Source organism: Electrona antarctica, assembly GCF_951216825.1.
Source record: "Electrona antarctica genome assembly, contig: scaffold_364, whole genome shotgun sequence".
NCBI classification, from domain to species: Eukaryota; Metazoa; Chordata; class Actinopteri; order Myctophiformes; family Myctophidae; genus Electrona; species Electrona antarctica.
Genome location: NW_027638486.1, coordinates 27,109 through 51,786, shown reverse-complemented (window position 1 = coordinate 51,786; position 24,678 = coordinate 27,109). Strand labels below are relative to the sequence as shown.

General features: G+C 41.2%; 1 protein-coding gene across 1 annotated transcript in view; it reads right to left on the bottom strand.

The window, feature by feature from the left end:
• The window catches only part of LOC306918050 (NACHT, LRR and PYD domains-containing protein 3-like), a 30,560-nt gene extending 7,419 nt beyond the window's left edge, over positions 1-23,141 (bottom strand). Inside the window, exons 1-9 of the mRNA XM_079530943.1 lie at positions 22,947-23,141; positions 20,541-20,654; positions 17,879-17,992; positions 14,376-14,489; positions 11,168-11,281; positions 9,790-9,848; positions 8,074-9,501; positions 7,332-7,890; positions 5,742-5,915 (exon numbers count right to left, since the gene is read on the bottom strand). Coding sequence (XP_079387069.1) covers positions 5,742-5,915; positions 7,332-7,890; positions 8,074-9,501; positions 9,790-9,848; positions 11,168-11,281; positions 14,376-14,489; positions 17,879-17,992; positions 20,541-20,654; positions 22,947-23,014 — 2,744 coding nt within the window. The 5' untranslated portion in view covers positions 23,015-23,141. The remainder of the gene's footprint in view (positions 1-5,741; positions 5,916-7,331; positions 7,891-8,073; positions 9,502-9,789; positions 9,849-11,167; positions 11,282-14,375; positions 14,490-17,878; positions 17,993-20,540; positions 20,655-22,946) is intronic.
• Positions 23,142-24,678: the final 1,537 nt, after the last annotated feature.

Here is a 24,678-nt window from a genome sequence, read left to right as displayed (position 1 = left end):
TCAACCAGTGGTCCGGGGACCAACAGTGGTCCTTGAGGGGGTGCCCAGTTTGACATGCATAGGCTACTGACCCCCATTTAATGCCATTTATATCTGGGACACCCCCCCAAAACAAAACAAAAACATTTTGTTTAAATTCTTCCAGGGGCCACAAGGGCCGCAAATGGCCCGCGGGCCGCCTATTGGGGAACCCTGCTATAGACCCTCATGGAGGGGTAATGTCACAGTACATGGGTCTATAACTCTGAGTGTACAAATGGAACCAATTTGGTTCCATTTGTACACTCTGAGAGTTAAATTAACATTGATTTTTACAATATAAATTGGGGGGTCCCAGAGATAGAAAAGCCATTAAATGGGGGGTCCGTAGACTAATGCATGCATGTCAACCTGGGGGTCCTTGAAATGAAACGGGTTGAGAATCATTGCTAGAGCCGTGAAGATCTTCTCTCATGGGGGGTCCCTGGCGTATCTTTTCTAACGGGGGTCCGCAGGGCTAATTAGTGTCAATTTGGGGGTCCTTGACATGAAAAGGACCTGCTAGCCTATACTATATACATAGGATACTTGAAATGTTCCAATATTTTTACTTCTACTTTGCATCTCAAAGGCAAATATTGTATAGGCTAATACTTTTATTACTCGACTACAATTCATTTGAAAACGTACTTTGTAGATTTTGATTATTACTACACACGCCTTGTGACCGAGCTTGTAGATCTGCTATTTTCAAACGACGTTTGAATGGCTTCTTTCTGCCCAAATGAGCACATTTGCTTCAAATAATAATAAATCGTATTTTAGTGCCAATACTTTTGAAACTTTTACTCAAGTGAATTCTGAACACCGTTCCTGTACTTTACTGTACTACTACAATAGGTACTTATGAATACTTTTACTTCAGTAAATCATGTGAGTGAGTACTTAGTACTCCTTAACCCGTTCAGGGCGGGAACGCCTTTTGGTGTTTTATGCATTACGTTATACTATTGAAAAATAGCAGATCTACAAGCTCGTAGCGCGGCACCGAGTGCCGCGCTACGAGCTTGTAGATCTGCTATTTTTGAAAAATCGTGAAATGTGATGCAAGTCTTTGATTATATATTCTTTCAGAGCGAACGTTTTTAACTCATATCTTTGCTTCTGGGGGGGGGGGGGGGGGGGGGGGTCCCTGGAACAACATATTTTCAGATGGGGGTCGGCGGCCAATTACAGATAATGTTGGGGGTCCTTGACATGAAATAGTTTGAGAAACCACTGACATAGAAACATGGGGTTTTTCCAGAAAACTGAAATGATTGATTTAGAAGACATTATTTTGCATATTTTGCAGAATCATACATGGGCAACTGGCGGCCCGGGGGCCAAATGCGGGCCCCCACCTTCACTTAATGCGGCCCACAGGTTATATCTGAAATTCTGAATACTGAACTATGTTATTGATTTCTTGCATTTCCAAACATGCAAACATGACACGCTTTAATTATTTTAATTACTTTAATTAGTCTATATTAGTATTCCAATTCAAATATAGCAGAAACATATTCAGGATTTAAATGAAAAAATAGCAATGAGCAATGAGCTTGTAGATCGGCTATTATTTTGCTACGACAGTAATATGCAATCTGCATGGCCCTCTGGAGTGAGTGTGGAACTATAGTGGCCCTCTGGAGTGAGTGTGGAACTATAGTGGCCCTCTGGAGTGAGTGTGGCACTATAGTGGCCCTCTGGAGTGAGTGTGGAACTATAGTGGCCCTCTGGAGTGAGTGTGGAACTATAGTGACCCTCTGGAGTGAGTGTGGAACTATAGTGGCCCTCTGGAGTGAGTGTGGAACTATAGTGGCCCTCTGGAGTGAGTGTGGAACTATAGTGGCCCTCTGGAGTGAGTGTGGAACTATAGTGGCCCTCTGGAGTGAGTGTGGAACTATAGTGGCCCTCTGGAGTGAGTGTGGAACTATAGTGCCTCCTCTGGAGTGAGTGTGGAACTATAGTGGCCCTCTGGAGTGAGTGTGGAACTATAGTGGCCCTCTGGAGTGAGTGTGGAACTATAGTGGCCCTCTGGAGTGAGTGTGGAACTATAGTGGCCCTCTGGAGTGAGTGTGGAACTATAGTGGCTCCTCTGGAGTGAGTGTGGAACTATAGTGGCTCCTCTCCATCATCAAAGTTGCCCTGCCCTGTGTTAAACGATGGTATAATCCTCCTCATGCTACATCACATGAGAACAGTGTGACTGAATTTATAATCCCTACAAACATCTATAAAGTCCAGTCACTCAACTCATAGCCTGGAACTCACCTATGCTTTTTGAGTGGTGCAAACCACTCCAATAACCAGCTTTGTCTGTACCCGTGTACCCGTGTCTGTACCCGTGTACCTGTACGTGGCCCCACGTACATATGAGCATGGTTGCTATGGTTAGTGTGTGACGTCACTGCACCACTCAGTTCACACGGGTGTGATTTTTATGGCATAGGCAGCTCCCGGCAGGATCCGCCGGCAGAAACTATGCGCAGCTGCTAGACATGAGACTAATTACTTAGAGCGACAGAGAGAGAGAGGAGTGTGTGTGTATATGTGTGCGTGTGTGTGTCAATTTAACAAAGGTGCAGACGATCAGAAATCAGCAGAGAGTGAGTGATGTTTGCGCTACTCTATGCCGAATTGAAGTGGACTCGGACCCAGACTTTTTTTTTCTCTCCTGGAAATAAAAACGTCTGGGTTTCCGAGGCTACTCAACTCACTGCTTCCGTCACACGATAAACCGCATCAATGTTTTGCTGGACATAACATTAACATTTCACACCATGTGCATGACCCAGCACGCACGCACGCACGCACGCACACACACTCTCTCTTTCTCTGAATGGTGGTTGCATGGTGGTATGTATATAATATATATAATAAATTCATGTTATGGAAAAGAAAGCAACTTTAAACCGTACGGTCTATCCCATTTTGGGCGGGAACCCCTTTTGGTGTTTTAACTATTGAAAAATAGCAGATCTACAAGCTCATAGCGCAGCACAGAGTGCCGTGCTATGAGCTTGTAGGTCTGCTATTTTTGAGAAATCGTGAAAATGTGCCTCAAATCTTTGAATATATATTATTACAGACTTACAGAGTGAACATTTTAACTCAAATCTTGTAGTCTAAAAAAAAAAAAGTTGTAGTCAGTAACGTAATCCGAGTACCACAATTTAAAAAGTAGGGGGTTACTTTCAGTTACTTTTGGATTACTTTTAAGCAAAACTCTATTTAATTAGTTAAAACATGTTTTACCATTGATAACCAGACAAGAATGTTTGAGCCTATGCAATTAAGAAAAGGACAACAGAAATATGGTTAAATCAGTGGTTCTCAACCTTTTTACAACAAGCAGAACCTCCTCAGAAAATATTTGGCTCTCAAGTTCCAACCTTATTATGATTCATGTTAAAATACAGTCCTATTCGGCTAGGCAAGGCACGTGTTCACACAAAAGGCTTATTCATTCCAAATCATAATAATATATACAAATATAAAGAATATAGGCCCTAGCCAAAGTCATGCTGTAGGGCACTGTAGACTACAAAATGATATTGATTAAAAAGAAAGAAGGAAAACACTAGCACTTTAACACTAAGTTGTCACACACACACACACACACACACACACACACACACACACACACACACACACACACACACACACACACACACACACACACACACACACACACACACACACACACACACACACACACACACACACACACACACACACACACACACACACACACACACCTTTCTAGCACAACGTTACGGAGCTGATGAGTTTCATACTGTTTCACTTTGCAATGTGCGACACCGCACATTGCAAAGCATCTCTATCTATTGGTCACAGCTGAAATGAATCGCAGATTTAATTACAACTGATTCAACTGAAACTCTTTGGATTTGTATCCCGTTTGAACATACCACCACCACCACCACACTGTGAAGCTGTTGAGGGCTGATTACACCCCGCTGCATGTTATTATTATGTCCATATAGAGTTATGGTTTTTAGCGAGCCTACTACTACAGTGTTAAAGTGTCATTTCAACGGTGTCTTTGATATCATTTTTCCACTCCGTCAAAATCTAACCCAGAGCGCTCCAGTCAGTCCACCCCGACGCGGCGCCTCCTCCCCGGGTACAGTAGCGGCAGCCTACAGATCATTGTCCGCTGGTAATACAGATCACAGCACTATATAATGAAATATAATATAATATGTCGGGACTGGGGAGTCTGACGGCGGGGGAAACCATTGCCTGGGACCGATATGGCTCGTGTTGGAGCTGAGCCGCGCGCCGAGCCTGTGTTCACTGCGCAGTGGGCAGCAACACACACACACACACACACACACACACACACACACACACACACACACACACACACACACACACACACACACACACACACACACACACACACACACACACACACACACACACACACACACACACACACACACACACACACACACACACACAGCGCATCATGTGCCATGCATGCGTACTAGTATTAAAGGGATAGTTCAGATTTTTTGTATGAAATTGTATGAAATACTTGCCATTAATATAGTGGTTGCAACTGTATTAATTGATTGCCCGAGTCCCATGGTGGGAGTTCTGCTCTGGTTTTGGTCAATATTAAGTAGTTCCGGTCATTTTGTGTGTGTGTGGGGGGGGGGGGGGGGGGGGGGGGGGGGCACTGGGGCCACGCATTAAAAGTAAATTAATCCACAAAACTAACGTCATTTGTTTTGTTGACCTATTTCTAAAATATTAGTGCAACTTCCGTTCTTTTTTTACCCCTCTATCACACAGAACTATGTTTTTTGTGTCCATATCACTACGCCCAAAAAATAGTTCCCTGTGATAGAGGGGTCAAAGTTGAATGAAAGTCGCGCTAATATTTTAGAAATAGGTCAACAATACAAATTACGTTCGTTTTGTGGATTAATTTACTTTTACTGCGTGGCCCCAGTGCCCCCCACAAAATGACCGGAACTACTTAATATTGACCAAAACCAGAGCAGAACTCCCACCACAGGACTGGGGCAATCAATTAATACAGTTGCAACCACTATATTAATGGCAAGTATTTCATACAACTTAAGTTCAAAAAATCTGAACTATCCCTTTAAGTAAGTATTTTCTGTAAAGTATAACCCCTCGCACTATAGCCATGTTAAACAATTCTGTGTTTACAAACACACAAGCACGCTAATGAGCTGAGAGCCTGAAACCTGAGGACAAAGACATTCCAAAGGCCAATCGAAAGCTACATGCAAATCTCGGAACTGCTCTTCTCCGCCCCCAAAACAGAGGTAAAGTTACCGAAAAAACAAGCATACTTTGGACTTATAAATGTATACAATTAAATTACCCAAATCAATAATCTGTTGGAATGAAAACCTTCTTCAACATTCAAACTATGTTAATATGAAAAAAACGAAAATCACACAAAAATAAATCTAGTTTATTTAGCGCCTTTTCATTATTGGCGAGATGAGGACCATTTTGCCAGGCTCGGTCACATATTGTAGTTACTGTACTGTAGCATTGTCATGTGAGAGAGTGAACTAGACAACACAAACTCTGACCATAATATTATTCTAATCAGTGTGGGATACCATGATGTCAACTTTATTCACACTCTTATTGTTAGAATCAAACTATAACTAATAAAACAGAACTAATCTAAATAATAATCTGACCTCAGTATCTCCAGTTGACAGTTTGGACTCTTCAATGCAGCAGAGAGCAGGTCCATGGATGGATCCTCTATGTCATTATAACTGATGTCCAATTCTCTCAGATGTGAAGGATTAGAGCTGAGAGCTGAACACACGATCTCATATTCTGCCTTTTGGAGTTCACAGCCAACAAGTCTGAAAATGTAGATGATGTAAAATCAGTGATTATCAACACAGATTAGATCAAGTTCATGTTCAAGGAAATGAACTATAAAGTGTAATGTAAATGTACAGTCTAGTTGGTCAGATATTGACAGGTCATATAAGAACAGTCTAGTTGGTCAGATATTGACAGGTCAGATAAGAACAGTCTAGTTGGTCAGATATTGACAGGTCATATAAGAACAGTCTAGTTGGTCAGATATTGACAGGTCATATAAGAACAGTCTAGTTGGTCAGATATTGACAGGTCAGATAAGAACAGTCTAGTTGGTCAGATATTGACAGGTCATATAAGAACAGTCTAGTTGGTCAGATATTGACAGGTCATATAAGAACAGTCTAGTTGGTCAGATATTGACAGGTCATATAAGAACAGTCTAGTTGGTCAGATATTGACAGGTCAGATAAGAACAGTCTAGTTGGTCAGATATTGACAGGTCATATAAGAACAGTCTAGTTGGTCAGATATTGACAGGTCATATAAGAACAGTCTAGTTGGTCAGATATTGACAGGTCAGATAAGAACAGTCTAGTTGGTCAGATATTGACAGGTCAGATAAGAACAGTCTAGTTGGTCAGATATTGACAGGTCATATAAGAACAGTATAGTTGGTCAGATATTGACAGGTCAGATAAGAACAGTCTAGTTGGTCAGATATTGACAGGTCAGATAAGAACAGTCTAGTTGGTCAGATATTGGCAGGTCAGATAAAAACAGAGAACCAGAAAACATCAAAGTGAAAGACAGATAATCTGCATTAATACTACAGTTATAATATGTATTAATATATTAACCCATTTAGGCCTGAAAAAACGTTCGCTCTGAAAGAATATATATTAAAAGATCTGTGCCGCATTTTTACGATTTTTCAAAAATAGCAGAACTATAAGCTCGTAGCGCGCCACTCGGTGGCGCGCTACGAGCTTGTAGATCTGCTATTTTTCAATAGCTAAAGTATAACATAATGCTTAGTTAAAACACCAAAAGGGGTTCCCGTCCAGAATGGATTAATATGTATAAATATATGTATTAATACTACAGTGTGTAACTTGTATGGATCTATGAATGTTATCTTATTTATTATTTTTACTTTGTTCTCTGTGCGTCAGTTCCATTTAGGCAAAAATGCTGTATAAATATTACACACACACACACACACACACACACACACACACACACACACACACACACACACACACACACACACACACACACACACACACACACACACACACACACACACACACACACACACACACACACACACACACACACACACACACACACACACACACACACACTTTGAGACCTGATTATTATAGTAATTAGGTGTGATGGTAGATTGATTCTATTCCAATAGGTTTTCTATTCACATGACTAGTACTAACCGAGCCTTTCTGCAGTTCCTCACAGCTGGGAGTAGTCTGGATTTCCCCCATTGTGGTGTGTTGTATTGGTGCAGGTCCAGGTCCAACTCCTCCAGAACCTCCTCTGACGTCAGCAGCATGAAGGCCAGAGCTGAACACTGGCTCTCAGACAGTCTTGTCTTTGATCTGTCCGCTGACTTCAGGTACTGTTGGATCTCCTGATGTACTGAGTGGTCGTTCATCTCCATCAGACAGTGGAAGATGTTGATGAATCTGTCAGGAGAGAGATCATCATCTGTATTTTTCATCTCCTTCAGGTTGTTGATGACTCTCTGGATGCTCTCTGGACTGTTCTCTGTGTGACCCAGCAGGCCTCCTAACAGACTCTGGTTGGACTCCAGTGAGAGGCCGTAAAGGAAGCGGACAAAGAGGTCCAGGTGGCCGTTCTTACTCTTCAGGGATTTTTTGATGGCTCTCTGCAGGAAGTCCTCCAGAGTCATTTCTTCTTCTTCTCCTCCTCCCAGGAATGTCTTCAGGACCTCCATGTTCTTCAATGGTCCTCCTCCTCCTCCTCCTCCTCCTCCTTCCATACCCTTCAGGGGTTCTTCAATGGCTCTCTGCAGGGAGAAGTCTTCTTCTTCTTCTCCTCCTCCTCCTCCTCCTCCTCCTTCCATACTCTTCAGGGATTCTTCAATGGCTCTCTGCAGGACTTCTTCTTCTTCTCCTTCTCCTCTTTCTCCTCCTTCTCCTCCTCCTTCCATACTCTTCAGGGATTCTTCAATGGCTCTCTGCAGGAAGACATCATCTTCATCTTCTTCTCCTCCTCCTCCTCCTCCTCCTTCAATACTCTTCAGGGATTCTTCAATGGCTCTCTGCAGGACTTCTTCTTCTTCTCCTCCTCCCTTCTTCGTCTTCTTGTTCTTCTGTGTGAAACAGTGCATCAGGTAGACTGCAGCCAGGAACTCCTGGATGCTCAGATGAACAAAGCTGTAGACCTTTCTCTGAGATTGAACGGTCTCTTGTTTGAAGATCTCTGTGCACACTCCCGAGTACAGCGCGGCGTCGTTCACATCGAGACCGCACTCTTCCAGGTCTTCTTGGTAGAACATGACGCTGCCTTTCTCCAGATGTTGAAACGCCAGCATGCACAGCTTCAGGAGAACATCCCCGTCAGTCTCCTCATCATACTTTGTCTTCATCCTTTTTATCTGGAGCGAGATGAAGTGGCTGAACATCCCGGTCAGGTTCTTGGGCAGCTGTCCTGTCTCGTCTGTCTTCACCAGGTCCTCCACAACGGTAGCGGTCATCCAACAGAAGACTGGGATGTGACACATGATGTGGATGCTCTTTGATGTCTTCACGTGTGAGATGATGGTGCTGGCCAGCTCCTCGTCATCACTGAACATCTTCCTGAAGAACTCCTCCTTCTGGGGGTCTGTGAACCCTCGTATTTCTGTCACCATGTCAACGCATGCAGGAGGGATCTGATTGGCTGCTGCAGGTCTGGTGGTTATCCAGAGGAGAGCCGAGGGGAGCAGATTCCCCTTGATGAGGTTCGTCAGCAGCACGCCCACCGATGATGTCACCGTGACATCAGAGACGACGTCATTGTTGTCGAAGACGTCAGAATCGACATCAATGTTCTCGAATTTCAGCGGAAACCTGCTTTCATCGAGACCATCGAAGATGAAGCCAACTTTCCAGGCAGCGAGCTGCTCTGCTGTGACCTTCTTTAACGTTGGATGGAAAACATGGATCAGTGAGAGAAGACTGTGCTGCTCATCTCGGACCAAGTTCAGCTCCCGGAATGAGAAGAGAACCAGGAGAATGATGTCTTGGTTCTCCAAACCTCTTGCCCAGTCCAGAGCGAACTTACGCACAGAGAATGTCTTTCCGATGCCAGCGATGCCATTGGTCAGAACTCTGCTGCTGGGTGTGTCTCTGCCAGGGAGGAGGGTCTTAAAGATGGCACGGCACTTGATTATGACGTCATGGAGGGTCTTCATGTTGGAGGCGGTCTCAAGCTGCCACACCTCATGTTGCTGATTAACCCCTTCACTCCCTCCCGCTGATAGGTGGAGGTCTGTGTAGATGTTGGAGAGGGAGGAGGGCAGTTCAGTGACGTATGCCACATGATCCAGACCGTTCAAAGTGACCTTATAGAACTTGAAATCCTCCTGCAGACTGACATCTGATGAGAAGACAATTAATACATGTTAAACATTATGCTTCATTTACAACTGTACATTGAACATAAAATATCATTAAAACAACTATGTATTAAATATCCTCCAGAAAATCAAAATTTGTAATAGAAAAAAAATAACATTGGATCATTTGTTTTAATATAAATGTATATCATCAGTATTTGGACATTGATACAGGAATACGATGTGTATATTTAATCTGATGAGTCTGCTGCTATTTAATCATTTCATTAATTGATTGTTAATGAGTGTAAAATGTTGTCCAGTCTTACTGTGTCCAGGTGTGGTTTGACTGAATGTCTTCTGTCCAGGTGTGTTTCTGAGTGTCTCTCTGTGGAGATGAAGACAATAGAATATAGATACTTTAATCCATTTTGACCTGAGATCAGATTCTAAAAATGTCTTCTACATCCTGACAGTTTTCTGAAAAAGCTATGTTTCTGTCAGTCGTTCTTCGATTTTTCAAAAATAGCAGACCTACAAGCTCGTAGAGCGGCACTCGGTGGCGCGCTATGAGCTTGTAGATCTGCTATTTTTCAATAGCTAAGCAACGTTTCGGTCACTAGGGACCTTCCTCAGGCAAGATGCCTGAGGAAGGTCCCTAGTGACCCAAACGTTGCTTCATTAAATAAGACAATACTCTAGTGCCGAGCAGATACACAGTGTGCGGGTGTACCTTATTGCTTTCTTTGATGTCCACTGGCCTACGCACCTGTGCATACGCCTGATTGCTAGGTGTGCGATAGTTTTCTCCTACAATAGCTAAAGCATAACATGATGCTAACACCAAAAGGGGTTCCCGCCCAAAATGGGTTTTAATATATAAACTACCAGAATACTACTATATTAAACGTTCTCTATCTTTATGTCTCATTCTACAAGTAGAGAGAACACAACATCTTGGGTTTAAACGTTCTCTATCTTTATGTCTCATTCTACAAGTAGAGAGAACACAACATCTTGGGTTTAAACATTCTCTATCTTTATGTCTCATTCTACAAGTAGAGAGAACACAACATCTTGGGTTTAAACATTCTCTATCTTTATGTCTCATTCTACAAGTAGAGAGAACACAACATCTTGGGTTTAAACATTCTCTATCTTTATGTCTCATTCTACAAGTAGAGAGAACACAAGATCTTGGGTTTAAACGTTCTCTATCTTTATGTCTCATTCTACAAGTAGAGAGAACACAAGATCTTGGGTTTAAACGTTCTCTATCTTTATGTCTCATTCTACAAGTAGAGAGAACACAACATCTTGGGTTAAAGGACAACTGTCTCTGTGTTTCTTTCCATCCAAGGTGGATGTTTTAGGGACTAGAGATTAGTAGAGATTAGATAGTAGTAGTTACTAGAGATTGTAAAAGATGAGGATCTCTCTCCTCCTCCTACGTCTGCTGCAGCTGCTTAAAACTTAGACAAAATATATAATCATTTGCTGCTTTCTTTTGTTGTAGTGATTTTCACTGTATTTTGACAGGGGGAGGGGGAGGGGGCGGGGATATGATATATAGGACGGAGGGACGGACGGTGAACTAAAGACAAACATTAAACCTGTGTATAGGAGGGGCTCCTATACGCCCCTCAAAAACACACATACATTTATTGTGTTATTGTGTTGTATATATTTATAGAAGGATTGACATACGGTGAGTCAGGAGGTCCAGGTTCGTTACTGAAGTCAGGACCCCATTCTTTAGACTCGTCACTCTTCACAGACAGAAGGCTGGGAGTTGGAGACTCTGCTCTGTGGTGAACTCTTCTGGAATCATAAAACATATTTATACAGTTATCAAGTGAATGATAAAGTCCATTTGTTCAAGACGATGTATTGTTATGTCCCAATTAAGTATAAGAGAGTATAATATTTAGGGCACATGCATACAGTGAGTGGCAAAGAGAGTTTAACATTGTTTAATACAATCAGACAATCAGGACATTTCTGGATGTATGGGCTGTCAATCAGATAGGACTTTTCTGATTGGATGTATGGGCTGTCAATCAGATAGGACTTTTCTGATTGGATGTATGGGCTGTCAATCAGATAGGACTTTTCTGATTGGATGTATGGGCTGTCAATCAGATAGGACTTTTCTGATTGGATGTATGGGCTGTCAATCAGATAGGACTTTTCTGATTGGATGTATGGGCTGTCAATCAGATAGGACTTTGCACAACCTATGTAGGCTTTGGAAAGACGTGCTACAGACTGGAATTCTGTATTTAAGTCCGACGTCATTTTGTAGTCCTACATTTAAACATTGATTGATTGATTGATTGAAAATTGTATTAACAGTTTGCAGAATTACAGTACATTTCAAGCACAAACTCAATACAAAGGCTGTTAACTGTGAGTGGACGACCCAATTAAGCATTACACTTGTTTACAACAGGGTCCACCATGTTCAAATCATCAAAACATTTAGAGACGTACAAATGGAGATGAGTGGACTGTATGTGGTGTTTATAGTCATTAAACATGGAGATGAGTGACTGTATGTGGTGTTTATAGTCATTAAACACGGAGATGAGTGACTGTATGTGGTGTTTATAGTCATTAAACATGGAGATGAGTGACTGTATGTGGTGTTTATAGTCATTAAACATGGAGATGAGTGACAGTATGTGGTGTTTATAGTCATTAAACATGGAGATGAGTGACTGTATGTGGTGTTTATAGTCATTAAACATGGAGATGAGTGACTGTATGTGGTGTTTATAGTCATTAAACATGGAGATGAGTGACTGTATGTGGTGTTTATAGTCATTAAACATGGAGATGAGTGACTGTATGTGGTGTTTATAGTCATTAAACATGGAGATGAGTGACTGTATGTGGTGTTTATAGTCATTAAACATGGAGATGAGTGACTGTATGTGGTGTTTATGGTCATTAAACATGGAGATGAGTGACTGTATGTGGTGTTTATAGTCATTTAAACATGGAGATGAGTGACTGTATGTGGTGTTTATAGTCATTTAAACATGGAGATGAGTGACTGTATGTGGTGTTTATAGTCATTAAACATGGAGATGAGTGACTGTATGTGGTGTTTATAGTCATTAAACATGGAGATGAGTGACTGTATGTGGTGTTTATAGTCATTAAACATGGAGATGAGTGACTGTATGTGGTGTTTATAGTCATTAAACATGGAGATGAGTGACTGTATGTGGTGTTTATAGTCATTAAACATGGAGATGAGTGACTGTATGTGGTGTTTATAGTCATTTAAACATGAAGATGAGTGACTGTATGTGGTGTTTATAGTCATTTAAACATGAAGATGAGTGACTGTATGTGGTGTTTATAGTCATTAAACATGGAGATGAGTGACTGTATGTGGTGTTTATAGTCATTAAACATGGAGATGAGTGACTGTATGTGGTGTTTATAGTCATTTAAACATGAAGATGAGTGACTGTATGTGGTGTTTATAGTCATTTAAACATGAAGATGAGTGACTGTATGTGGTGTTTATAGTCATTAAACATGGAGATGAGTGACTGTATGTGGTGTTTATAGTCATTAAACATGGAGATGAGTGACTGTATGTGGTGTTTATAGTCATTAAACATGGAGATGAGTGACTGTATGTGGTGTTTATAGTCATTAAACATGGAGATGAGTGACTGTATGTGGTGTTTATAGTCATTAAACATAGAGATGAGTGACTGTATGTGGTGTTTATAGTCATTAAACATGGAGATGAGTGACTGTATGTGGTGTTTATAGTCATTAAACATGGAGATGAGTGACTGTATGTGGTGTTTATAGTCATTAAACATGGAGATGAGTGACTGTATGTGGTGTTTATGGTCATTAAACATGGAGATGAGTGACTGTATGTGGTGTTTATAGTCATTAAACATGGAGATGAGTGACTGTATGTGGTGTTTATAGTCATTAAACATGGAGATGAGTGACTGTATGTGGTGTTTATAGTCATTAAACATGGAGATGAGTGACTGTATGTGGTGTTTATAGTCATTAAACATGGAGATGAGTGACTGTATGTGGTGTTTATAGTCATTAAACATGGAGATGAGTGACAGTATGTGGTGTTTATAGTCATTAAACATGGAGATGAGTGACAGTATGTGGTGTTTATAGTCATTAAACATGGAGATGAGTGACTGTATGTGGTGTTTACATAAAGTATATATATAATAGAGACTGAACTGGCGCGAAGCTCCGCCCCCCCAGCTATTCATGTCAGTGGAAGTTGCTCAGTGGCGTTTTGAAGCACCCGGAAGACTGCCGGAAGTCCCTCCCAGGACCTCAACTTTGAGGTCCTGAGTGACGTAGGGCAACCGAGCGCTCAACGTTAAAGCCCAGCTGCACGCGGTTTCCCGGTCATGAATCCACGGGTCCGCCTGTAGTCCCTCCTCCTACCACTAGGACCCAGAGCTTCAACGTTGGAAAGTCTGCCTGCCCCCTTGGGTGTTTATAGTCATTAAACATGGAGATGAGTGACTGTATGTGGTGTTTATAGTCATTAAACATGTAACTTAGCCTGAGATCAATGTGTTGTGTTATAGTGTATACAGTATATTGGAAAGGCTGCTTTCAGCATTGGTGCAACTGATTCTTGGAATCTCTTGCAACAAGAACTTAAACGTAACACCCTGGCATTTTAGGAACATACTCAATAATTACTGTAGCTGTTTTAAATTGTTGTAACTAATTGTTGTTGTATTATTGCTGTGTTTTATTATTATTGTTTATATGTATGTAATCTCAACATCATTGTAAATGAGGAGCTGCCTCAATGATCTCTCTGAGAATTTAAATAAAGGTTGAATGAATGAATGAATGAATGAATGAATGCATATTTATAGGAGGGTTCACATACTTAGTGTCAGGAGGTCCAGGTTCGTTACTGAAGTTAGGACCCCATTCTTTAGACTCGTCACTCTTCACAGACAGAAGGCTGGGAGTTGGAGACTCTGCTCTGTGGTGAACTCTTCTGGAATCATAAAACATATTTATACAGTTATCAAGTGAATGATAAAGTCCATTTGTTCAAGACGATGTATTGTTATGTCCCAATTAAGTATAAGAGAGTATAATATTTAGGGCACATGCATACAGTGAGTGGCAAAGAGAGTTTAACATTGTTTAATACAATCAGACAATCAGGACTTTTCTGATTGGATGTATGGGCTGTCAATCTGATAGGACTTTGCACAACCGGTGTAGGCTTTGGAAAGATGTGCTACAGACTGGAATTCTGTATTTAAGTCCGACGTCATTTTGTAGTCCTACATTTAAACATGGAGATGAATGACTGTATGTGGTGTTTATAGTCATTAAACATGGAGATGAGTGACTGTATGTGGTGTTTATAGTCATTAAACATGGAGATGAGTGACTGTATGTGGTGTTTATAGTCATTAAACATGGGGATGAGTGACTGTATGTGGTGTTTATAGTCATTTAAACATGGAGATGAGTGACTGTATGTGGTGTTTATAGTCATTTAAACATGGAGATGAGTGACTGTATGTGGTGTTTATAGTCATTAAACATGGAGATGAGTGACTGTATGTGGTGTTTATAGTCATTAAACATGGAGATGAGTGACTGTATGTGGTGTTTATAGTCAATAAACATGAAGATGAGTGACTGTATGTGGTGTTTATAGTCATTTAAACATGGAGATGAGTGACTGTATGTGGTGTTTATAGTCATTAAACATGGAGATGAGTGACTGTATGTGGTGTTTATAGTCATTAAACATAGAGATGAGTGACTGTATGAGTGACTCCAAAGGAACAGCAATGTCCGTGTTCACCTAACTAACTATGTGACCACTATGTCACTATGAGCACGAGTACCAATGAGTACCAAAAGTGGCGCTGTTGTGCCAGAAACAGGAGAGAGAGAGATAGTGCTGCACTGCTGCCTGCTAATGAGACAGAGAGGGGGGGGGGGTTGCACCACTCAGTTCACTGACCATCCGTCCATAATATCCTTTAGCTCCCTGGGTGTGTTAAGTTCTAACATCCACCCCTTTCCTAGAAATCTTGGTTTTATTTTTTTCTAAATTTTTATCCCACGATTTTGCAACCCATTTTTTCACCCGGTGTCAAATATATAATGTAATCCTGGGCACTACACTTCCTCTGCCAACCTGGGAGAGCAACGGACTGACCTCATGCTTCCTTCTATGCATGAGGAGTCCAAGCTGCTTCTTTTCACCTGACAGGGGAGAGTTTCCCCGGTTGGACGTAGAGCGTGGAAAGAACACGTTATTCCGACCAGTTCCTTTCCCCTCCATCAGGCCCCCCTGGCTGGCCAGGGGGAGGTAGTTGAGAGACCAGGATTACTGCATGTTTTTTTGTTTCTTATGGGCTATATGAAAAAGGTCACTTTCTCACGTTCAACTTCGTTCAAAAGTGAGTGAGCCTTCCAGGCGAAACCCCCGCTAAAACACACCCTAACCAGTCCTTAATATCTAGCGGAAAACCCACCAATAAGCCCTTATCCAACACAAATTAACTAATCTTTCTCAAGCCGCACAATTTCACTGGAGCTGCTCTGTAGAAGGAACTTCAGGAGCTGATAATATTGTGGCATTATGGCGACAGCATTATAGCTCTTTATTCAACTGTATTAATAGTGATTTGTTTGTGGATGACTCTGATATGAACAATGATAATATGGACATAACAACACATGAGGTGTATCAAGCCATGCAACATTTGTCTGTAAACAAAGCATGTGGGATGGATCAGATCACTGCAGAGCACCTGAAAAATGCTAGTCTGAGACTAGCACCACTTTTATCTATCAGTTTTACTGGCTTTATGATCCACGTTGTATTACCGGACTCAATGCTTTCAGTATTGCTTGTCCCAGTTATTAAAGATAAAGCTGGTAAGGTTAGTAGCCTTGATAATTATAGGCCCATAGCTATAGCCAGCATCATCTCCAAAGTAATGGAAAGAATCCTACTGGATAGAGTAACTGAGTATATCCACTCCTTTGATAACCAGTTTGGTTTTAAACCAAAGCATGGTACTGACCTATGTATTTTTGCTCTCAAGGAAATTGTGAGCAAATACAAGTCCAGTAATTCATCAGTCCTCATGTGTTTTATTGATGCGTCCCGTGCCTTCGATAGGATTAACCATAATAAGCTCTTTATGAAAATGAAGCAAAGAGGAGTGCCCGGTTTTATTGTGAGGGTCCTGGCCTACTGGTATGCCCACCAGACCATGCAGGTCAAATGGGGTGGGAGTATATCAGCTCCATTTGGTGTAAGCAATGGCGTGAGGCAAGGGGGAATTTGATCTCCTATCTTATTTCATTTATATATGGATGGTTTGTCTGCTCAACTGAGAACCTGTAACACAGGATGCATGGTCGGAGAAACACTAGTAAACCATCTGATGTATGCAGATGACCTGGTGGTCCTCAGTCCCAGTAGTGCTGGTCTACAACAGATGACCTGGTGGTCCTCAGTCCCAGTAGTGCTGGTCTACAACAGATGACCTGGTGGTCCTCAGTCCCAGTAGTGCTGGTCTACAACAGCTCCTTGATGTTTGCTCTAAATATGGTGTGCAACATGATATCAAATATAATGCTAGCAAAAGCGCTGTTCTAATATGTAGAACTAAAGAGGACAAACGCCTTAACTTTCCTATCTTTAAATTATCAGACAATAGTCTCAAGGTCTGGAATAAGTATAAATATCTTGGCCATTTTATTACGGATCAAATGACAGATGACGATGATATATACAGACAATGTCGGAAGCTGTACGCTCAAGCAAACACTATTGCCCGAAAGTTCTGTCATTGTTCCACTAAAGTGAAAGTGTCCTTGTTCAAGGCATATTGCACACCGCTTTATACTGCACACCTGTGGTCATGTTATAAAAAGTCTAGCATGCACAGGTTGCAAGTTGCATATAATGATGCCATGAGAATACTCCTTAAACAACCCAGAGGGGGCAGTGCTAGCCAGATGTTTGTCACTGCTGGAGTGAGGACTTTTAAAGCACTCCTAAGAAATCTAATGTTTAAGTTTATGAAAAGGCTGGATGTGTCAACAAACAGTATCATTGTAGCGCTTTCAAGCCCCTCAGTGAGCTGTTCACGTTATACATCTAGTTTAAGGGTACACTGGCTAAAATGCCTGTATGTTCTACCTGTGGGTTAAGTTATGTAAGTTTTGTATTTGTTTTACATGCTTTTATGATTTTTATTGCCTGTTGTATCTCTTGTATGTTAACCCCGTGTATGTATCCCTATGGACCTGAGTCTGCTAATAAAGTTGAATTTAATTTAAGGGCTGTGGCAATAATAAAAAAAAAAACTAAAAAAAAAAACTAAAAGGAACTAAAATAACCTTTGATGAGTAGAGTGGTGTCCATCTTTGAAGTCAATAAGTCCATGCATGGACGAGTCACTCTTCATGGAGACACAGCTGGGTACAGGAGACGCTGCTCTGTGATGATCAACCCTGTTACAAAGAGAGGATCAACAGGATTTATAGAGAATCATATCAGGCTTGGCAATTTCATAGTCTAGGAAGTTCTACTCAAACGTGATTATTCTTAGTTGAAAACAAACAAAAAGCTTATAAAGTTAAACCTAAACATTCAGCTGTAAACATTGACCACAGCTATTTCAGTTATATAAGCAGTGTTGTACCCGAACACGTTCAAAGAACGATAGTTCACGAACGCATTCCTATTTCGGCTGAACGTGAACTGAACGTACTGTATTTCTGCCTGATGAACTGAACGTACTGTATTTCTGCCTGATGAACTGAACGTACTGTATTTCTGCCTGATGAACGTCATTGTGAACGCATTCATTTCTGCGTGTGTGAACGTCACTTTCTCACGTTCAACTTCGTTCAAAAGTGAGTGAGCCTTCCAGGCGAAACCCCCGCTAAAACACACCCTAACCAGTCCTTAATATCTAGCGGAAAACCCACCAATAAGCCCTTATCCAACACAAATTAACTAATCTTTCTCAAGCCGCACAATTTCACTGGAGCTGCTCTGTAGAAGGAACTTCAGGAGCTGATAATATTGTGGCATTATGGCGACAGCATTATAGCTCTTTATTCAACTGTATTAATAGTGATTTGTTTGTGGATGACTCTGATATGAACAATGATAATATGGGCATAACAACACATGAGGTGTATCAAGCCATGCAACATTTGTCTGTAAACAAAGCATGTGGGATGGATCAGATCACTGCAGAGCACCTGAAAAATGCTAGTCTGAGACTAGCACCACTTTTATCTATCAGTTTTACTGGCTTTATGATCCACGTTGTATTACCGGACTCAATGCTTTCAGTATTGCTTGTCCCAGTTATTAAAGATAAAGCTGGTAAGGTTAGTAGCCTTGATAATTATAGGCCCATAGCTATAGCCAGCATCATCTCCAAAGTAATGGAAAGAATCCTACTGGATAGAGTAACTGAGTATATCCACTCCTTTGATAACCAGTTTGGTTTTAAACCAAAGCATGGTACTGACCTATGTATTTTTGCTCTCAAGGAAATTGTGAGCAAATACAAGTCCAGTAATTCATCAGTCCTCATGTGTTTTATTGATGCGTCCCGTGGCTTCGATAGGATTAACCATAATAAACTCTTTATGAAAATTAAGCAAAGAGGAGTGCCCGGTTTTATTGTGAGGGTCCTGGCCTACTGGTATGCCCACCAGACCATGCAGGTCAAATGGGGTGGGAGTATATCAGCTCCATTTGGTGTAAGCAATGGCGTGAGGCAAGGGGGAATTTGATCTCCTATCTTATTTCATTTATATATGGATGGTTTGTCTGCTCAACTGAGAACCTGTAACACAGGATGCATGGTCGGAGAAACACTAGTAAACCATCTGATGTATGCAGATGACCTGGTGGTCCTCAGTCCCAGTAGTGCTGGTCTACAACAGATGACCTGGTGGTCCTCAGTCCCAGTAGTGCTGGTCTACAACAGATGACCTGGTGGTCCTCAGTCCCAGTAGTGCTGGTCTACAACAGCTTCTTGATGTTTGCTCTAAATATGGTGTGCAACATGATATCAAATATAATGCTAGCAAAAGCGCTGTTCTAATATGTAGAACTAAAGAGGACAAACGCCTTAACTTTCCTATCTTTAAATTATCAGACAATAGTCTCGAGGTCTGGAATAAGTATAAATATCTTGGCCATTTTATTACGGATCAAATGACAGATGACGATGATATATACAGACAATGTCGGAAGCTGTACGCTCAAGCAAACACTATTGCCCGAAAGTTCTGTCATTGTTCCACTAAAGTGAAAGTGTCCTTGTTCAAGGCATATTGCACACCGCTTTATACTGCACACCTGTGGTCATGTTATAAAAAGTCTAGCATGCACAGGTTGCAAGTTGCATATAATGATGCCATGAGAATACTCCTTAAACAACCCAGAGGGGGCAGTGCTAGCCAGATGTTTGTCACTGCTGGAGTGAGGACTTTTAAAGCACCCCTAAGAAATATAATGTTTAAGTTTATGAAAAGGCTGGATGTGTCAACAAACAGTATCATTGTAGCGCTTTCAAGCCCCTCAGTGAGCTGTTCACGTTATACATCTAGTTTAAGGGTACACTGGCTAAAATGCCTGTATGTTCTACCTGTGGGTTAAGTTATGTAAGTTTTGTATTTGTTTTACATGCTTTTATGATTTTTATTGCCTGTTGTATCTCTTGTATGTTAACCCCGTGTATGTATCCCTATGGACCTGAGTCTGCTAATAAAGTTGAATTTAATTTAATTTATGGGCTGTCGCAATAATAGAAATCACACCCGTGTGAACTGAGTGGTGTAAGGTATTATATAGCCTGATCAGCTCTGACGTAATGAAATCAGCTCTGACGTAATGAAATCACACCCGGGTGAACTGGGTGACCGTAGCAACCATGCTCATTTTTTGCGCACACACTAACAAAGCCAGTTGTAGGAGTGGTTTACACCACTCAAAAAAATAAAAAAATAAAAAAATAAAAGGAACTAAAATAACCTTTGATGAGTAGAGTGGTGTCCATCTTTGAAGTCAATAAGTCCATGCATGGACGAGTCACTCTTCATGGAGACACAGCTGGGTACAGGAGACGCTGCTCTGTGATGATCAACCCTGTTACAAAGAGAGGATCAACAGGATTTATAGAGAATCATATCAGGCTTGGCAATTTCATAGTCTAGGAAGTTCTACTCAAACGTGATTATTCTTAGTTGAAAACAAACAAAAAGCTTATAAAGTTAAACCTAAACATTCAGCTGTAAACATTGACCACAGCTATTTCAGTTATATAAGCAGTGTTGTACCCGAACGCGTTCAAAGAACGATAGTTCACGAACGCATTCCTATTTCGGCTGAACGTGAACTGAACGTACTGTATTTCTGCCTGATGAACTGAACGTACTGTATTTCTGCCTGATGAACGTCATTGTGAACGCATTCATTTCTGCGTGTGTGAACGTCACTTTCTCACGTTCAACTTCGTTCAAAAGTGAGTGAGCCTTCCAGGCGAAACCCCCGCTAAAACACACCCTAACCAGTCCTTAATATCTAGCGGAAAACCCACCAATAAGCCCTTATCCAACAGAAATTAACTAATCTTTCTCAAGCCGCACAATTTCACTGGAGCTGCTCTGTAGAAGGAACTTCAGGAGCTGATAATATTGTGGCATTATGGCGACAGCATTATAGCTCTTTATTCAACTGTATTAATAGTGATTTGTTTGTGGATGACTCTGATATGAACAATGATAATATGGGCATAACAACACATGAGGTGTATCAAGCCATGCAACATTTGTCTGTAAACAAAGCATGTGGGATGGATCAGATCACTGCAGAGCACCTGAAAAATGCTAGTCTGAGACTAGCACCACTTTTATCTATCAGTTTTACTGGCTTTATGATCCACGTTGTATTACCGGACTCAATGCTTTCAGTATTGCTTGTCCCAGTTATTAAAGATAAAGCTGGTAAGGTTAGTAGCCTTGATAATTATAGGCCCATAGCTATAGCCAGCATCATCTCCAAAGTAATGGAAAGAATCCTACTGGATAGAGTAACTGAGTATATCCACTCCTTTGATAACCAGTTTGGTTTTAAACCAAAGCATGGTACTGACCTATGTATTTTTGCTCTCAAGGAAATTGTGAGCAAATACAAGTCCAGTAATTCATCAGTCCTCATGTGTTTTATTGATGCGTCCCGTGGCTTCGATAGGATTAACCATAATAAACTCTTTATGAAAATTAAGCAAAGAGGAGTGCCCGGTTTTATTGTGAGGGTCCTGGCCTACTGGTATGCCCACCAGACCATGCAGGTCAAATGGGGTGGGAGTATATCAGCTCCATTTGGTGTAAGCAATGGCGTGAGGCAAGGGGGAATTTGATCTCCTATCTTATTTCATTTATATATGGATGGTTTGTCTGCTCAACTGAGAACCTGTAACACAGGATGCATGGTCGGAGAAACACTAGTAAACCATCTGATGTATAATGCAGATGACCTGGTGGTCCTCAGTCCCAGTAGTGCTGGTCTACAACAGATGACCTGGTGGTCCTCAGTCCCAGTAGTGCTGGTCTACAACAGCTCCTTGATGTTTGCTCTAAATATGGTGTGCAACATGATATCAAATATAATGCTAGCAAAAGCGCTGTTCTAATATGTAGAACTAAAGAGGACAAACGCCTTAACTTTCCTATCTTTAAATTATCAGACAATAGTCTCAAGGTCTGGAATAAGTATAAATATCTTGGCCATTTTATTACGGATCAAATGACAGATGACGATGATATATACAGACAATGTCGGAAGCTGTACGCTCAAGCAAACACTATTGCCCGAAAGTTCTGTCATTGTTCCACTAAAGTGAAAGTGTCCTTGTTCAAGGCATATTGCACACCGCTTTATACTGCACACCTGTGGTCATGTTATAAAAAGTCTAGCATGCACAGGTTGCAAGTTGCATATAATGATGCCATGAGAATACTCCTTAAACAACCCAGAGGGGGCAGTGCTAGCCAGATGTTTGTCACTGCTGGAGTGAGGACTTTTAAAGCACTCCTAAGAAATCTAATGTTTAAGTTTATGAAAAGGCTGGATGTGTCAACAAACAGTATCATTGTAGCGCTTTCAAGCCCCTCAGTGAGCTGTTCACGTTATACATCTAGTTTAAGGGTACACTGGCTAAAATGCCTGTATGTTCTACCTGTGGGTTAAGTTATGTAAGTTTTGTATTTGTTTTACATGCTTTTATGATTTTTATTGCCTGTTGTATCTCTTGTATGTTAACCCCGTGTATGTATCCCTATGGACCTGAGTCTGCTAATAAAGTTGAATTTAATTTAAGGGCTGTGGCAATAATAAAAAAAAAAACTAAAAAAAAAAACTAAAAGGAACTAAAATAACCTTTGATGAGTAGAGTGGTGTCCATCTTTGAAGTCAATAAGTCCATGCATGGACGAGTCACTCTTCATGGAGACACAGCTGGGTACAGGAGACGCTGCTCTGTGATGATCAACCCTGTTACAAAGAGAGGATCAACAGGATTTATAGAGAATCATATCAGGCTTGGCAATTTCATAGTCTAGGAAGTTCTACTCAAACGTGATTATTCTTAGTTGAAAACAAACAAAAAGCTTATAAAGTTAAACCTAAACATTCAGCTGTAAACATTGACCACAGCTATTTCAGTTATATAAGCAGTGTTGTACCCGAACACGTTCAAAGAACGATAGTTCACGAACGCATTCCTATTTCGGCTGAACGTGAACTGAACGTACTGTATTTCTGCCTGATGAACTGAACGTACTGTATTTCTGCCTGATGAACTGAACGTACTGTATTTCTGCCTGATGAACGTCATTGTGAACGCATTCATTTCTGCGTGTGTGAACGTCACTTTCTCACGTTCAACTTCGTTCAAAAGTGAGTGAGCCTTCCAGGCGAAACCCCCGCTAAAACACACCCTAACCAGTCCTTAATATCTAGCGGAAAACCCACCAATAAGCCCTTATCCAACAGAAATTAACTAATCTTTCTCAAGCCGCACAATTTCACTGGAGCTGCTCTGTAGAAGGAACTTCAGGAGCTGATAATATTGTGGCATTATGGCGACAGCATTATAGCTCTTTATTCAACTGTATTAATAGTGATTTGTTTGTGGATGACTCTGATATGAACAATGATAATATGGGCATAACAACACATGAGGTGTATCAAGCCATGCAACATTTGTCTGTAAACAAAGCATGTGGGATGGATCAGATCACTGCAGAGCACCTGAAAAATGCTAGTCTGAGACTAGCACCACTTTTATCTATCAGTTTTACTGGCTTTATGATCCACGTTGTATTACCGGACTCAATGCTTTCAGTATTGCTTGTCCCAGTTATTAAAGATAAAGCTGGTAAGGTTAGTAGCCTTGATAATTATAGGCCCATAGCTATAGCCAGCATCATCTCCAAAGTAATGGAAAGAATCCTACTGGATAGAGTAACTGAGTATATCCACTCCTTTGATAACCAGTTTGGTTTTAAACCAAAGCATGGTACTGACCTATGTATTTTTGCTCTCAAGGAAATTGTGAGCAAATACAAGTCCAGTAATTCATCAGTCCTCATGTGTTTTATTGATGCGTCCCGTGGCTTCGATAGGATTAACCATAATAAACTCTTTATGAAAATGAAGCAAAGAGGAGTGCCCGGTTTTATTGTGAGGGTCCTGGCCTACTGGTATGCCCACCAGACCATGCAGGTCAAATGGGGTGGGAGTATATCAGCTCCATTTGGTGTAAGCAATGGCGTGAGGCAAGGGGGAATTTGATCTCCTATCTTATTTCATTTATATATGGATGGTTTGTCTGCTCAACTGAGAACCTGTAACACAGGATGCATGGTCGGAGAAACACTAGTAAACCATCTGATGTATAATGCAGATGACCTGGTGGTCCTCAGTCCCAGTAGTGCTGGTCTACAACAGATGACCTGGTGGTCCTCAGTCCCAGTAGTGCTGGTCTACAACAGATGACCTGGTGGTCCTCAGTCCCAGTAGTGCTGGTCTACAACAGCTCCTTGATGTTTGCTCTAAATATGGTGTGCAACATGATATCAAATATAATGCTAGCAAAAGCGCTGTTCTA